General features: G+C 43.1%; 1 protein-coding gene across 1 annotated transcript in view; it reads right to left on the reverse strand.

Annotated features, from left to right (window-relative positions):
* The window catches only part of CSMD1 (CUB and Sushi multiple domains 1), a 669,247-nt gene that overhangs the window by 367,364 nt on the left and 287,151 nt on the right, over positions 1–14,732 (reverse strand). Inside the window, exons 11-13 of the mRNA XM_042982757.1 lie at positions 14,544–14,682; positions 10,781–10,968; positions 1,765–1,953 (exon numbers count right to left, since the gene is read on the reverse strand). Of these exons, the coding sequence (XP_042838691.1) occupies positions 1,765–1,953; positions 10,781–10,968; positions 14,544–14,682 (516 nt within the window). The remainder of the gene's footprint in view (positions 1–1,764; positions 1,954–10,780; positions 10,969–14,543; positions 14,683–14,732) is intronic.

Below are 14,732 nucleotides of genomic sequence, written 5' to 3' on the forward strand. Positions count from 1 at the left end.
GTGTCAGAGTGGACATATTTTGAAGTGTTCTGTCTCCTTCTCTGAAAAGCCTATGTATGTGTTTTCCTCGTGGACCTGTTGTTTTGTGTATGTCACTGTTTTTCTTCCATCCGTTTGGGTGATAAAAGTATCTCGAATCACATTACATGGACAGACCAATTATTTTCTGTAGTCTGACCTTTTCCTTTAACTTTTTTTTCAATAGAAATTTTAATTTTTATGTAGTGAAATCTATCAATGTTTTCCATTTATTGTGTCTGGATTTACAATTTGAACAACATCATTTATGAAATGTCATCCCTCCTCATGGATTTGGAATAATTTTAGCAAATTAAGTTCTTATACAGGCATATAAACTATTTGTGTATTTCTGTACTGGTTTCATATTTTCATTTTCATCTATTTTTGGTATACTTCGATACCAGATAGAGTCCTTCTTTATCATTTTTAAAAAAAATATGCCTATTTAGAGGCTTTACTCTTCCAGATTCATTTATAACATATTTATAAATTTCTATTAAAAATCCAAATTCATTTTAATTGGATTGTATTGAATGTAAAACTTTATTTGTAAAAAATTTGTATATTTAAATTTCATCCCTACCGTCCAGAAACGTATCAGGTATTTCCCTGTATGAGGATATTCTTTTTGTATTCTACTGTAAACTTCTAAATTATTTTAAGGTAAGCCTCCATGTTTCCTGTTAAATATACTCCTGAAGGTTTTAGAGTATATAGATATTACACTTCTACTAACTGTATCCTGTGTGGAAATCCACAGATCTATGTTTATCCTGAACATGGTCATCTGTTAGCACTTACTGCCCAAACTTGATGGTCTGTTCTTTGTAATATTTATAATTTATGCCATTTTCTTATATTACTGCATGCGTGAGGATCTTCTGGATAATAGGAAATAACACTCCTGGTACTAAGAAAGTTATTCTGTTCTCACCTTCCATGAAACTTTTTATAATAGTTTGTTATGAAGTGCGGTATTTTCTATAGGTAAATTCATTTCTGTTATGGTTCTCTCTAAGCCACAAATACAACCACATTACAACATTGGTGAAAAACTGTTGTGAATGGGAAAAATATATTCTTTTTTATAGAGATAATGTGATAATGTTGTTCTATTCATGGCCAAAGGACAAATCCCTTACTGCCTTTGCGAATGGCCACAAGTACCGTATTTGTGTATACCCTGCATGGAGCCATCGTCAAGGTATTCCTTTGGAGACTTCCAAGGGCGGATAAGTGCAGGGAAGGGGGAGTGGCTACCCGGGAAACCACTTGGGGGTCTTCTGGGAAGGTGCTTCCCGGTCGTCCCGGGGAGAGTGCTGAGAGCTTAGAGGAGCTGTGTAGACCTCAGGGTGGTGACTCGATGCTTGGACTCGGTTTGGAGGAAGACCGGGCCTGATGATGTGGAGCACACGCGCTCACTAGCCTGCCTTCGTGCTGTCTTCAACAAATGCCACGTGTAAGAGTGTGTGCATAACTGAGCTCTGTAAGTTTCGGTGTCTGCTGATAAAGTTGAAGACTGGCCCATAATTTTTTTTTTTTATTTTTCATTTCAAGACAGATGCCTTCATAGAAAAAAAAAATGTGCTAGATAAACTTCAAGTATTAAACGGAATTTTCTAAGGTGTACAACTTTTCGTATCATACCGCCCTGTACAATACAACACATTCCACCCAAACAACTGAGATATCGACAGTGTCCACATTTCTGTAGGGTTTACGGCTCCCTTGAGCTCCACCTACCGTCACAGCTGGGCAGGGCGTGGTTCCATTGATGGTTCCTCTCGCAGACCAGGGGCTCATCGTCGCTCAGTGTGTACCCCGGGTCACAGCTGAAAGTCACCGTAGACCTGATGCCAAAATGACTGCCGTGCCGATGCCCATTCACAGGGATTCCTGGGTCAAGGCAAGAGTCCGAGTCCAGAGTCACACCTGCGTGTGCAGAAAAAAATACATTAACCACGGAACTCTGCTGGCTTATAGAAAAAATATGTGTGCAGTCATACATATAAAATATCCCCAGACATCATCAGACCTGGAAAATTATTCAAGTGAATCCAACCATCCATTAATGTAAACAACCAATACACTTTTGCGTATCTGATCCTATTTTTCTGTAGAGACAGATATTGTTAACTATTTATCAGATGACCTGTAAGTCTACAAACCTGAATAATCCCTTGATGTCTGAAGTTTACTTCACTTCGTTGGAAAACCAGTGAACTGTTAAATGAAGCCTGTCTTCTGTCTATCTCTAGCCTCCCCCTTCCCCTCACTGTATTTTATGTTCTAGTTAGATTTGGGCAGTCATCCTTCAACTTTCGTAGACACGCACACATGCGCCCAAGTCCATACACACATACTGCAAACTAAGACCTCACTGGATCTGATTCTCTAAAACTGCATTCCATACATCCATGCATTTTTCACATTTGCACGTCAGTCAGCCACTTTGGAGATGGCTACAATTAGCCTATGCTAAAAGGCGCTAAAAAGTAAAGTGCTATATAAAGTCAAGTGATTATGATCATGTCATTACAAGAGTTTCTTTGCTCTGTCTCTCAGATTTCTCTTTATTTTTAGAATATACATTTGAAAAGATAAGGAAAACGGGAGCAGGGGAAGAAGATGACAGTGTGATGGTTATGAATTCAAAGACATAAGAAAGACTCTGCCATTGCTTATACACAACTCTCTAAGTTAGGTTTGGAGCATTACAGTGATGACTTAGACCATTAATTAAAAATCTTAAATCATCACTGATGATGCTCAGTCCCCCCAAAATGATCTTTGGAATAACATTTCCAGTCACTGCATAAATTTGAGTGATGTACCTTACACCTTATACCCTCACTCATTAAGTCAAATACATGACATACAAGTAAGGAGTGAGTTTTTAAAATAAATAATGAGTGATAATATTTCTTCATTACTATACAGCCAAATGTGATTCAGTAGGTACCAGATTGCAAGCAAGAAAGCTGAGCCACTACTGAAAAATGGGTAGTTAGAAATGTGGTTTCTAAGAGAGGTCTAGCTTCTAAGAGGTAACCTGTAAACCCTTGGAATTTCTTTAAGTTTATTTATTTTGAGAGAGAGAGAGAGAGAGAGAGATTGATTGAGAGAGAGGGAGAATCCCAAGCAGACTCTGCACTGTCAGTGCAGAGCTAAACACGGGGCTCAATCCCACAAAACATGAGATCATGACCTGGGCTGAAATCAAGAAGTGGACGCTTAATTGACTGAGCCACACAGGCGCCCCAACCCTTGGAACTCCTTGAGTGCTAGGAGTGTTTTGTTGTCCCTGCTGGCCTGGACCAAAAGGATTTCAGTCTAGCCGACAAGGAAAGGGCAGCTGGAGATTGAGTTGAACCACGAGGGCAATGATTCAATGCATGATGCTTCTCTAATGAAACACCAATCAGATCTCTGGACACAAAGACCCCAGTGAGCTTCCCAGTTTGGCAGGACTGTGCGTATTGCCCCACAGCGTGGCTAGGAGGAGGTGACACCATTCATGGGCCCATGGGGAGAGGATGACACCCTTTGTGTCTTCCTCTGCCTAACCTGGATCCTTTCTGTAATGCATGTGACTGTGGGCACAACAGCTTTCAACGTATGTCAAGTCCTTCTATCAAGTTATCAGAACGGAGGGTCATTTTGGGAACTCTGAACTTGCAGTTGGTTTCAGAGTTGGCAAAATAAGCAGGTTTTGCCCTTTGCAAATCTGTGTGCTTAACCCCAGAGTTTGGTTACACTGGGTAAAAAATGGAAGACCATCATAGTTAAGATTTCCAGAGGAAAAAATAAAACAATAAGCAGAAGAAGCAGCTAAGTGAAAAGACATATATATGGCACTATTTTTCCCAAGAATTTTTCTTAAATATTCTAACTAATTTCCTGAAAACTACTGTGTGCCTACTACTGTAAACAACAGGTGCCAACTGTCATGACATCCTTCCATTCCTGTGCAGGGCACGGCTCTGCAGAAAGCCAGGCGGCATCATGTGCCCCCACAGCCGTCATCTGCTCTGGCCCTCTGTCTCTAAATCCCCCCACGTACATTCATGTCCTAAGGCCGTGTTTATGACCTCTTTCGTAACACCGCAGCGATGGCTTGTAGAGTACGCCCTATATACAATGGGTACATACACTAGCTTGTTGGTTTTGCAGGGACAAGATTAACACAAGAATTCCCCCAAAAGACACTTTGCCAAAGAAATGGATTAGTGGGAAGATCCCTGACAAACCATTTAACTATATTTTTGCATTTTGTCAAATGCTTTCTGATGATCACTAAACAATACGCTCGCTGCACCGCAGCAAATAAACATAATAGGAAAAGGGCGCCTTGGGGGCTCAGTGGTCAAGTGTCTGACTCTTGGTTTCGGCTCAGGTCATGATCTCACAGTTGTGAGATTAAGCACTGATTTGGACTCTGTGCTGACAGCGTGGAGCCTGCTTGGGATTCGCTCTCAATCTCTCTCTCATTCTCTCTCTCTCTCTCTCTCTCTCTCTCTCTGCCCCTGCCCTGTTCTCTCTCTCACAGTAACTTCAAAAAGAACTTTAAAAATAATAGGATTTAATATTTTAGATGATGTGAGGGCAATATATTAAGTAATAATATTCACAATAAAATGTATAGATGGTAAGCAAACTTTTTCCCACACAAAATTTGTAAGGAACAAAGAGAAAAGCATCAGAGGAAACCAAAGCATACAAATATAAATGCAGAATTCTTTACATACAAAACTGAACTGCAAAATAAACACTATGTTGAAGTCATAACTGCTGGTTAGTACTAACTTTATTCCATCATTCATTCGTTCATTCATTTTCACAAAATAATGGACAGAAAAACTAAGTTGCACAATGTACAGTTATTATACTGCTTTGCATTACAATATTTTTGAAGGGACACTACATGTGAGGGTAACTGTGTGCTAGAATTATAACAGCTCTGACGACCAACTCGCCTGAAATGCACCATAAACACGAACCGCGCAACAAGATGGCAGCAGGGAGAATGGAGGGCAGTGCACTGTGGGTGACATGACTCAGTAGGAAAAGCCGTTTAGAGTGAACTAAAACCAGTCTGTGAGGACGGGCAGCCAACTGACTTTGAAGGAAACCTACACAGACTACTTCAGAGCACTGCTTCGAGCATTTTCCCCCTCCCGAACGAGCCCTCACCATACAAAGAAAAAGTGGCATTAACGGATTTTGTTGAAGATTTGAGTATGTGCCAATTCTGTCCCAATTGCTTCTTCCTCGAAATGTAACGTGACGATGCATTTTCTGATGCAGGGATATAAATACACTGCTCATCATTTGGCCCATCAACCAAAGAACTCAGTAAACTCGCTGCCAGTGAATGACTGAAGCGAATGGCTTTGACGATGTCCACGTGCACATTATATTAACATACACTTGACACAAGCAAAGTTCTGCTTAACTGTCTGTTTTTCTACAAGTTCCAGTCGAAGGAAATGGATGCATATTCTGAGTACCTTTTACCTCCCAAGGCTCTTTCCATAGCCTTCGAAAGGGTTGGAAACAGCAGTCACAATCCCATTTGACAGATGAGGAAATAAGCCAAGAAATTAAGTAAATAGGTTATGTTAAATTATTCACCAGGGTTCACGCCTAAGCCCTCACCTGCCTTCGTCCCTCCCACCGTGGGGGTGCGCCTGTGCCCACGGGTCCAAGTTTCCAACTGCACGGCATCCATACCCATTACATTTTGACTAGTTTTCCTTTCTGATCTTAAGAAAGGTCATTAACTCTTTCCCTCTCTCTCTCTCTGCCCCTACCCCACTTGTGCTTGCTCTCTCTCTCTCTCAAAATAAATAAATAAACTTATAAAAAATTTTAAAAAAGGGTGCAGTCAGTTGAGTGTCAGACTCTTGATCTCGGCTCAGGTCATGATCTCACAGTTGGTGGGTTCGAGCCCCAAGTCTGGCTCTGCCCTGACAATGTGGAGCCTGCTTGGGATTTTCTGTCCTCTCTCTCTGCCCCTACTCCACTCATACTCTCTTACTCTCTCTCTCTCTCTCTCTCTCAAAATAAATAAATAAACATCAAAAAATTAAAAAACAAAAAAGTCATTAAATCTCAGAAACTAATATGCACACATGCCTGTGCGCGTGCGCGCACACACACGCGCACACACACACACACACACACCAAAAAACATTCTTCTTTGCCTTTCGTAATTTTTCTTAATGTTTACTTTTTTTTTTTACTTTTTTTTTTTAACGTTTATTTATTTTTGAGACAGAGAGAGACACAGCATGAACGGGGGAGGGGCAGAGAGAGAGGGAAACACAGAATCGGAAGCAGGCTCCAGGCTCTGAGCCATCAGAGCTCGAACTCGCGGACCGCGAGATCATGACCTGAGCCGAAGTCGGACGCTTAACCGACTGAGCCACCCAGGCGCCCCTTAATGTTTACTTTTGAGAGGGAGAACACGAGCATGGGAGGGGTAGAGAGAGGGAGACATGGAATCTGAAGCAGGCTCTACACTGACAGCGGAGAGCCTGACATGGGACCCGAACCTATGAATCATGAGATCATGATCTAAGCCCAAGTCGGACGCTCAACCACCTGAGCCACCCAGGCACCCCAATTTTTAAAAATTGCAGTGTATTAGCAGCAAAGCAGGATAGATACATTTACATGCAATGAATCTTGCTTCTCTGGAATATTTTAAAGGACACTTTTGAAAGCATTTCCAAAAAAACAACGCTCTAAAATTGAATGGAAACCTCCATATGCTTCAGATATCCATTAGCTGTCCAGTTGTCTATAAAATCATGGCTACTCTACAGTGGTGGTTCAAAGCTCTACAACAAACAGAGCCAGCAAATGATTATTCTGGGGGGATAATACAACGACTATTATACAAACTGTGTCCCATTCCTCATGAAGAATAAAGTTAATAAAAGGACAGACTGTAACTGGACGCTGTGTTTATAAAATGGATGATTCCGGGGAGCCCGGGTGGCTCAGTCAGTTAAGTAACTGACTTTGGCTCAGGTCACGATCTCACAGTTCACGAGTTCAAGCCCCGCGTCGGGGGCTCTGTGCTGACAGCTCAGAGCCTGGAGCCTGCTTCGGATTCTCTCTCTCTCTGCCCCTGCCCTGCTCACACTCTGTCTCTTTCTCACAGATAAATAAAATTTTAAAAAATAAAAATTAAGCAAATTAAAAAAATTAAATGGATGATTCATAAGAGTCTGCACACAGAACAGACGACCCTTCTGGCTCTGCTCGTAGGAAAACCTTGAAAAGAAAGACTTCGCCCGTCCGCCTCACAATTCAAAAGTCCTGACATCAACGCTGTCTGTGGCAGCACACGTTAGCTTATGGCACCTGTGCAACAATAAGCCAGCCTTGTCTCTGCAGTGCCTTCTGCCTGTAAAGCAGATTTTCACACGCCCATTTGGGCATGGAGCGGGATCGTTAATAATTTTTTAAAGCAAGGAAGGCTGGTAGTGTCAAATGTTTACCACAAAAGACGAAAGGGAGATGACCTCTATTATTACGTTTAAGTGGCATAAAGAATTTGACATAAATCATTCTTGGGTCACGGGCAACCCGTTTTTTTTTTAACGTGTTGGATAAGCAAGGGTCATTATTTTCTACTGCTTCCACACTGGCTTCTGGACGTATTTCTTCAAAGAGTACTAGAATTGGTCACAATGTTAAAGGGGCTGGTAACATGTGACTTCTTTTACGTTTTTCTCTTCTTCCTGTCTCTCTCTCTGCTCCTCTCTCTGTTCTTGTTTCTTCCCTGACTCTGGGGGCTCCTGCGTGGCCTCCCTGCCCACCTGCCCTACCTCTACCTGGAAATGCATGTGTCAGTCCCACACTTGTCAGGGCCTGCCTGGGCTGACTCAGGCACCCGCTGCCACCTACGTGCCACCTCGAGGCGGTGAGAGATATCCAGAATTCTGGCGGGCACTGCAGACATGGTGAATTACGATGTCTGGAATGTGAACGCAGGAGCCCGCATTGTACTAGGAATCCCGGGCAAGCCCTGATGCACAGTTGTGTCTGACAAGAGCTGCCCCTTCAGCACGCCTTCTGAACCAGGATGGCCACCTGGGCTGGCTATGGGCTTCCTCAAAGCCCTTGGGCCTCCGTCCACCCACAGCAGCGGCAGCACGGGACATCTGAGCTCGCGCTGCGGCTTCTGCTCAGTTTTAAGGCCTGAAGGTAATGGTTTTGTACGACGCCGGCCTGCAACCGTGGGGTTACAGACCCCAGACCTTTCCTGACTCATTTCCGTATAAAAATCCCACATCCTGCTCATCTGCTTTTCCCCATCTCCCTGTTTCTCCTCAAGTACAGAGCAGCTGATAAATAAATTGAGGTGATCACAGGTCACACTTCGGTGTGGTCCTTCCGGACAGTATTCTCCCAATATACGTTGGATACTTTCATTCAGAGGAATTCACAAAAACGTGTGGGGCCTTCTGGAAGGACCACGGGGAGTTCACAGGGCAAAAGCCAGCATGAACGTTTAGACCAGTGTCCCTGCTAAGAGCACTGGGCGGTGGATGCCGCGGGGACCTTCCCCACCTTCTCCCCCAGAGTTCTGTCCTCTTCTGTGATGACACTCCTGGCTCCCAGCTCTTCCTGTCAAGTAGGAGGAGGAGGGATTCTGGAGCCCAAGGGATCAGAAAGGTCTGTCGCTCACACAAGTATCTCTCCGCTGCAAATGCTACCAGCTTGGTGACTGTTTTCATCTTCTGTTACGGACACCCTGACGGAGGAAAGGCAAACAGCACTGCTCTCTGAGAGGTCACTCCAGCCTGCGGAAGCATGCTTACCAGGGCTCAGCTCTGTTGTCAAGCACAGGAGACCCACCTCTCCTATCTCCATGCAGTCACTCTTTGAAGATCATAAAAATTACTGCTAGAATTCCCGGCATATTATCGACTATGAGTAAGGGTGGCAAGCGAAAGAGGAACTCGTGACCTGACTTTCGATCATTCTCTGAGTTCTAGAAAGAATGCGTAGGAATAACCCGTTTATTGAAACAAGTTAGGTGGGCAGGTGCCATCACTTTCTACTACCTGCATATAGGCTTTAGGATGTAATTTCTTCACAGGGTACTGGAGAAAATGGGCAGAATAATGTATGGCTACACAAACAAGGGGGAGAAAAGAGAAGAATGAGAAACTCTGTTCTAGTTTTATTCAGTGCCTAAATAAGGCACCGTTCTCGTAAGCTTCATCCAAGCGTGTGCTCAAAGGCCATGTAGCTCCAGACTTACGAAAAGGGGTGCGGTGGGGCGATACAGCACTGAGGAGTTTTACAAACCTGGATGGTTGTTATGTGCACATATCTTCACTCCCAAGAAAAGCAACGACTCGAAGGGACATGCAAAAGGAATGAAATAGGACACTTTCTGGTTCTTAAATTGTACTTCATGTTTAAAAACGACCTTACTTTGAAAGAAAGGTTGCATGATTATGAAGTGAAACCAACCGATTTCAATTTGAAATTAATCATTAAATCATGAACAGTCGATTTTCTTCCTATCAGGGAGAGTCATTTTTTCTATTAAGAACTCCACGTAGACTTGTATATGTGTATATGCTTGTACATATTTGCATGTGAGTCCATACGTGAGCATGAGAAGCAGAGAAACATACATAACAGGTTCTTAATCTGAGCTGCTGGGTGGAGTTTGCACAGAGGTTAACATGAGGAGCAGGGGGTGATGTGGGGACAGGAAGGCAACAAAAAGAAAACAATAATGAATAAACATCCCACATGTTAGATATGACCCCACTCACGATCATTTGTAAAATTATATGTGTGGGTATATATGTAACTATGTATTTGTACAATAGCACTGAAACTTAATTTTGTTTATTTTGGGATAAGACTGTGAAAAACAGCAACCATAAAAATCTTGAAAAATAGAGGTTTTTATTCCCTCAGATCCAGTGTTCTGCATTCATCCATCTTTTTCCTTCTACTCAGAAATAGACATATTTTCAAACAGAGGAAATTAAGTGTTGGGTTTTTTTGAGAAACTGGTGTTAAAAATGCATTCCCAGGGTGAACCCCCCGGGCTGCCTTCCACAAGTCCAGTATCGTAAGGATCACTAGAATGTACTAGCATGACCTGATCTCCAAATCTCAGAAACTAAAGCTATGACTCAAATTTGTATTTATGGAAACAAAAATGGGAAGGAACACTTCAAGTTGGGCAAGATATCCTGCACTGTCACATTTCAGCAACCGTTGTAATTACTTCTACCAATCTTTCTGGACTCTTGCAGTGCTTGTAAACAGCAACAGTTAGGTGTCATTACTGAGGTTCTGCTGGATTTTAACTCCTTCTCCACTCTTGGTTCCATGTTCTCTCCCCACTGAAACATGCTCACACAACAGCCTACCCATGTTCTTCCAGCAAAGAACCTCCCAGCTGTTGTTTAAGAGATACAATTTTAGTGGTAACTCCTTTGGTCAGGAGCTGTATTTCTAATAGTAGTAATTTATCATTACAACATGTAGTAAACACATTTAATTACTTATTTGATTTTATAATCCATCAATGAGTATTTTATTATTTTTTTAGTTTTAAAGTGAAAGCCCCCAAGTTGCTCTCTTATCAATAAGAGAAGGTGCTTCTGGGCACGCAGTGCAGGGTGGACAGAGGCAGCAAGGACTGTCACCTGCGCTAGGGAACCAGAGCGCATGCCTGGGGGGCAGATGGCAAGTGGACCCTCCGACTTACTCTCGTAGTGAATGAGGAAGCCGACGCTGGAGCGGCTGTTGTCCGTGGTGAAGAGGAGATACATGAAATGGCCAGTGCTGATCAGAAACCGGGGGGCCTGCGTGCCATGGTACTCTCCGATCAGCGGGGACGAGCTGGCTGGCCCATCTCGGACTTCCAGCGTGTCATAGTTGACTTCAGTCTGGAATCTGCGGAGATTCGTAACGAGTCAGAACACAAAGCTGCATTAACTTACTGACGTTCCCCAAGTATTTTCGTGCATTCATGACAAAGCCATGTATACCTATCTATATAAAAGACTTACAGTTATTCAACCTTTAAAAAGACCAGGCCCTGGGCACATATGATATTTAAGCACGGTACATTTTTCTAGAAGAAAAGGTATACCCTAAACCTATCCCTCTTACTGAATACTGGGTCATGTCACATCCCAAATGTGAAAGAGGGCAGTCTTTAGCTCTAAAATAAAAATACCGTGAACCATATTAGTTTTCAGTGAGAGTAAGGGAAGGATAGGATGGGACAGGATGGGACAGGACGGAATGAAAGAGCAGGGCAGGAGAGGAGAGGAGAGGAGAGGAGAGGAGAGGAGAGGAGAGGAGAGAGGAAAGAAAGAAAAAGAAAGAAAGAAAGAAAGAAAGAAATCAACTTAAAAATATTGTGAAAAATCAATCATGCATTTTCAAACTATGTTTCATGATCCCCTGTTCAACCAGTTTACGGACATCTTAAATGGGCACATAAGGAGACATGATCTCTTAAAGGAAGAATGTAATTCGAACTACATGATGATATTATGAATACTTTCCAGGAAAAAAAACTCCTGTGCCTCTTAACCTGCACTCACTCTTTGCACACACCAGAAGCACCGAGAGCCCGGTGCTGTTCAGAAACGAAACGTGGCTTTCACGGTTTGAACGGCTTCCCAAAGTGCTTCACTTTTAGGAAGGACTTTATACGCGCAGAGAACCTGGCCCCGTGTTATATTTAGATACGGTGGCAGCCACTTGGGTCCTCTTGGGTGCAATGAGGAGACCATTCCAGGCACTGAGACAACTTCCGAACTGGTCCCATCTCATCCTCAAAGAGCTAACCCGGTTTCCAGTGTCCGGCTGTGCCATCAGCGAGCAGCTTATGCGAGCCTCGGACTCAGTCCGTGACTTTCAGACGAAGAATTCCGTGGAAGCCTGGGTCATTATTATCCCCACACTCTGCATCAGAGGACGCTGACGGACAGCGGGGGTGGCGGGGGGGGGGTGGCGAGCGCAGGCTGTCCTGGCACAACAACTGAAGAGGCTGAAAGCACAGGGCTGTGCCCTGCTTATCTCTAAATCACGCAACATCCTCCTAGAGCAGCCGGAGGACAATGACATAAGCCTGGCGCGGCGACCCCTGCTCTTCCATAAGAAGGAACCCAAGACGCTTGCCCTGACACACGGTAGACCGGAATGGAGCCACAGGCTGTGCATCTGGGGTCCAATGGCACGGCTTCCTCGCTGACTTTTCCAGAACGTGCTCTGAACACGCTGTGGTTTCTCACTTACCCAAGTTTAGATTCAAGAGGTTTGGATAAGCATGAAATAAATCTCATTTGAAAAATCTGTGCTACAGTCTCCAGACCTTCCTTCTTTAGCAACAGCTAGGACTGATGACGGTGCACATCTCAACAGCTGGCGGACTGCACACCACAATGGTTGTTTTCCTTTATTTGGCAACCTGATGCGCTTTGCGTAAGAATGACACCAGCATGAAATTTACTTATTTGTTTACTTACTTATCATTTTTTAATGTAACTTTTTGACTTTTATTTCGTTTTTATTTATTTTTTTTAGAGTTTGGTGCACCTGGGTGGCTCAGTCGGTCGAGCCACCGACTTCGGCTCAGGTCATGATCTCACGGGCCGTGGGTTCAAGCTCCGCATCAGGCTCTGTGCTGACAGTTCAGAGCCTAGAGCCTGGAGCCTGATTTGGGTTCTGTGTCTCCCTCTCTCTCTGCCTCTCCCCTGCTCTTGCTTTGTCTCTGTCTCTGTCTCTCTCTCACTCAAAAATAAGTAAACAATAATTTTTTTAAAAAAAATTTTAATGGTTATTTATTTTTGAGTGAGTGAGTAAGTGAGAGAGAGAGAGAGAGAGAGAGAGACCATAAGTGGGGGAGGGGCAGAGAGAGAGAGACAGAGACAGAGACAGAGAGAGACAGAATCCGAAGCAGGCTCCAGGCTCTGATATGTCAGCACAGAGCCCAACACGGGGCTCAAACCCACAATTGTGAGATCATGACCTGAGCCAAAGTCGGAGGCTTATCAGACTGAGCCATCCAGGTGCCCCCGTTATTTTGGACCTTTAAGTCTGTATGTATGAACACATCCTTTACTAGTATGTCACCCACTGCTCGGGGCTAATCTCTACAACTAATCTCTAAAGAATAGTGTAAAAATCACCGATGTCTGAAAATATCAGAAATATTGGTTCTTATAAATGAAATTTAGCAAAATATCACAGTTCCATAGAATTTAAAAGACAAGATTGAGAAAAATTACATGGCTCTCTCTCTCTGTTCAGGCAACTGAAAACACAGCACTAGTAACTTGTGCCAAACCAGGATATAAAGCCACAATTTTTCCTGAATGATTTAAATTTGCTGTGATGCCAGGAATCAGGCAGTGCTTTGCTCTTCCCCCTCTCAATACCAGAAAGCATAAAAATTAATAAAGAACCATATTTAATTTACTGAATGCTATAGAGTTAATTTTTTCACAATGATTAAGTTTATATGCAAGGATCCATTCTCCAGTATAATGGATACACAAGACAGAATTTTAATCTTCTTCTGAAAGATTATCCTACTGGAGATTCTTATCTTACTAGACTTAATAAAATGAACAATAATTTAAAATACAAATAATACCAAGTGATAACGCAACTCCCACTAAATGTATTTCCTATATATATTATTGGTTAGCAGAAAATTAGTGGAAACAAACAGAAAAAATATAACAATGTTCATCCGTCTTGAGACATTATAATATCCTGAATAGTAACACCCAAACTCTTTCAGTCAAGAAGAAGGTCATTGTTAAGAGAAAGCTTATAGTGCCCAGACATTAAGCTTAAAACATTAAACAAATATGCTTCCTTACATTTGAAAACATCTATCTTTTTGAAAACATTTGAAATCATGAAACTGATTTCATCTTGGAGACAAACGGAGATATGTTTTCTCATGGAGAATTCACGTAGTATGATTGTTGTGTTAGATTATCAAATTTACTATCAAACAGCCACCTCCGACCGCATTCCGGTGACAGAACACTCACAGGGAATCACTCTGTCACACACCCCAGTGACAGCTCTGTAGCTTAAAGCGTCACTAGGCCACGACATTGCATTCTTGGGCTGTTCCAGAAGGCATCGAAGGGACCAAAGAGGCTTCCATTTGTAATTAAACCCCAGGCCGAATTTATTTCAGCTACAGATCCCAAACCTGGAGTTGGACTCAGGGCCCAGCAACTGCGAGCACTGGGAAAGATCATCTGGAGCTTGGCACTCCCCTACGCAAGGCGGCCGAGTGAACTCAGCTCTGGCCTCAGAGGGTAAAATTCAAGAGGAACAAATACACCCAGCAAATGCCGGTTTCTCTTTAAGTGAACTCCTTTGGGGAATCCAACCAAGAACTGTCCTACTTCTCCTTGTCATCATCCATTTAAGTAAAACCTTTGGACGTGCATGGGTCAGTAGGCCCAAGTTAAGGAAAAGTTTGTTCTTACCTATCAAAAGTTATTTTGATAGAGTGTCCGGGCTTGGCTTCGATGACCCATTCACAGTTCAGAGAATCTTTATAATAGCCTGGCCATCCGGGAGGCAGAATGAGTCCACTGGAAGCTGTCAGGTGTCCACCACACGGGGCTGAAAGACAGTTCAGGATGTCGGCAGGTCAGATTAAACACACAGGGACA

This window comes from Panthera tigris, chromosome B1 (genome assembly GCF_018350195.1).
Source record: "Panthera tigris isolate Pti1 chromosome B1, P.tigris_Pti1_mat1.1, whole genome shotgun sequence".
Lineage (NCBI taxonomy): Eukaryota > Metazoa > Chordata > Mammalia > Carnivora > Felidae > Panthera > Panthera tigris.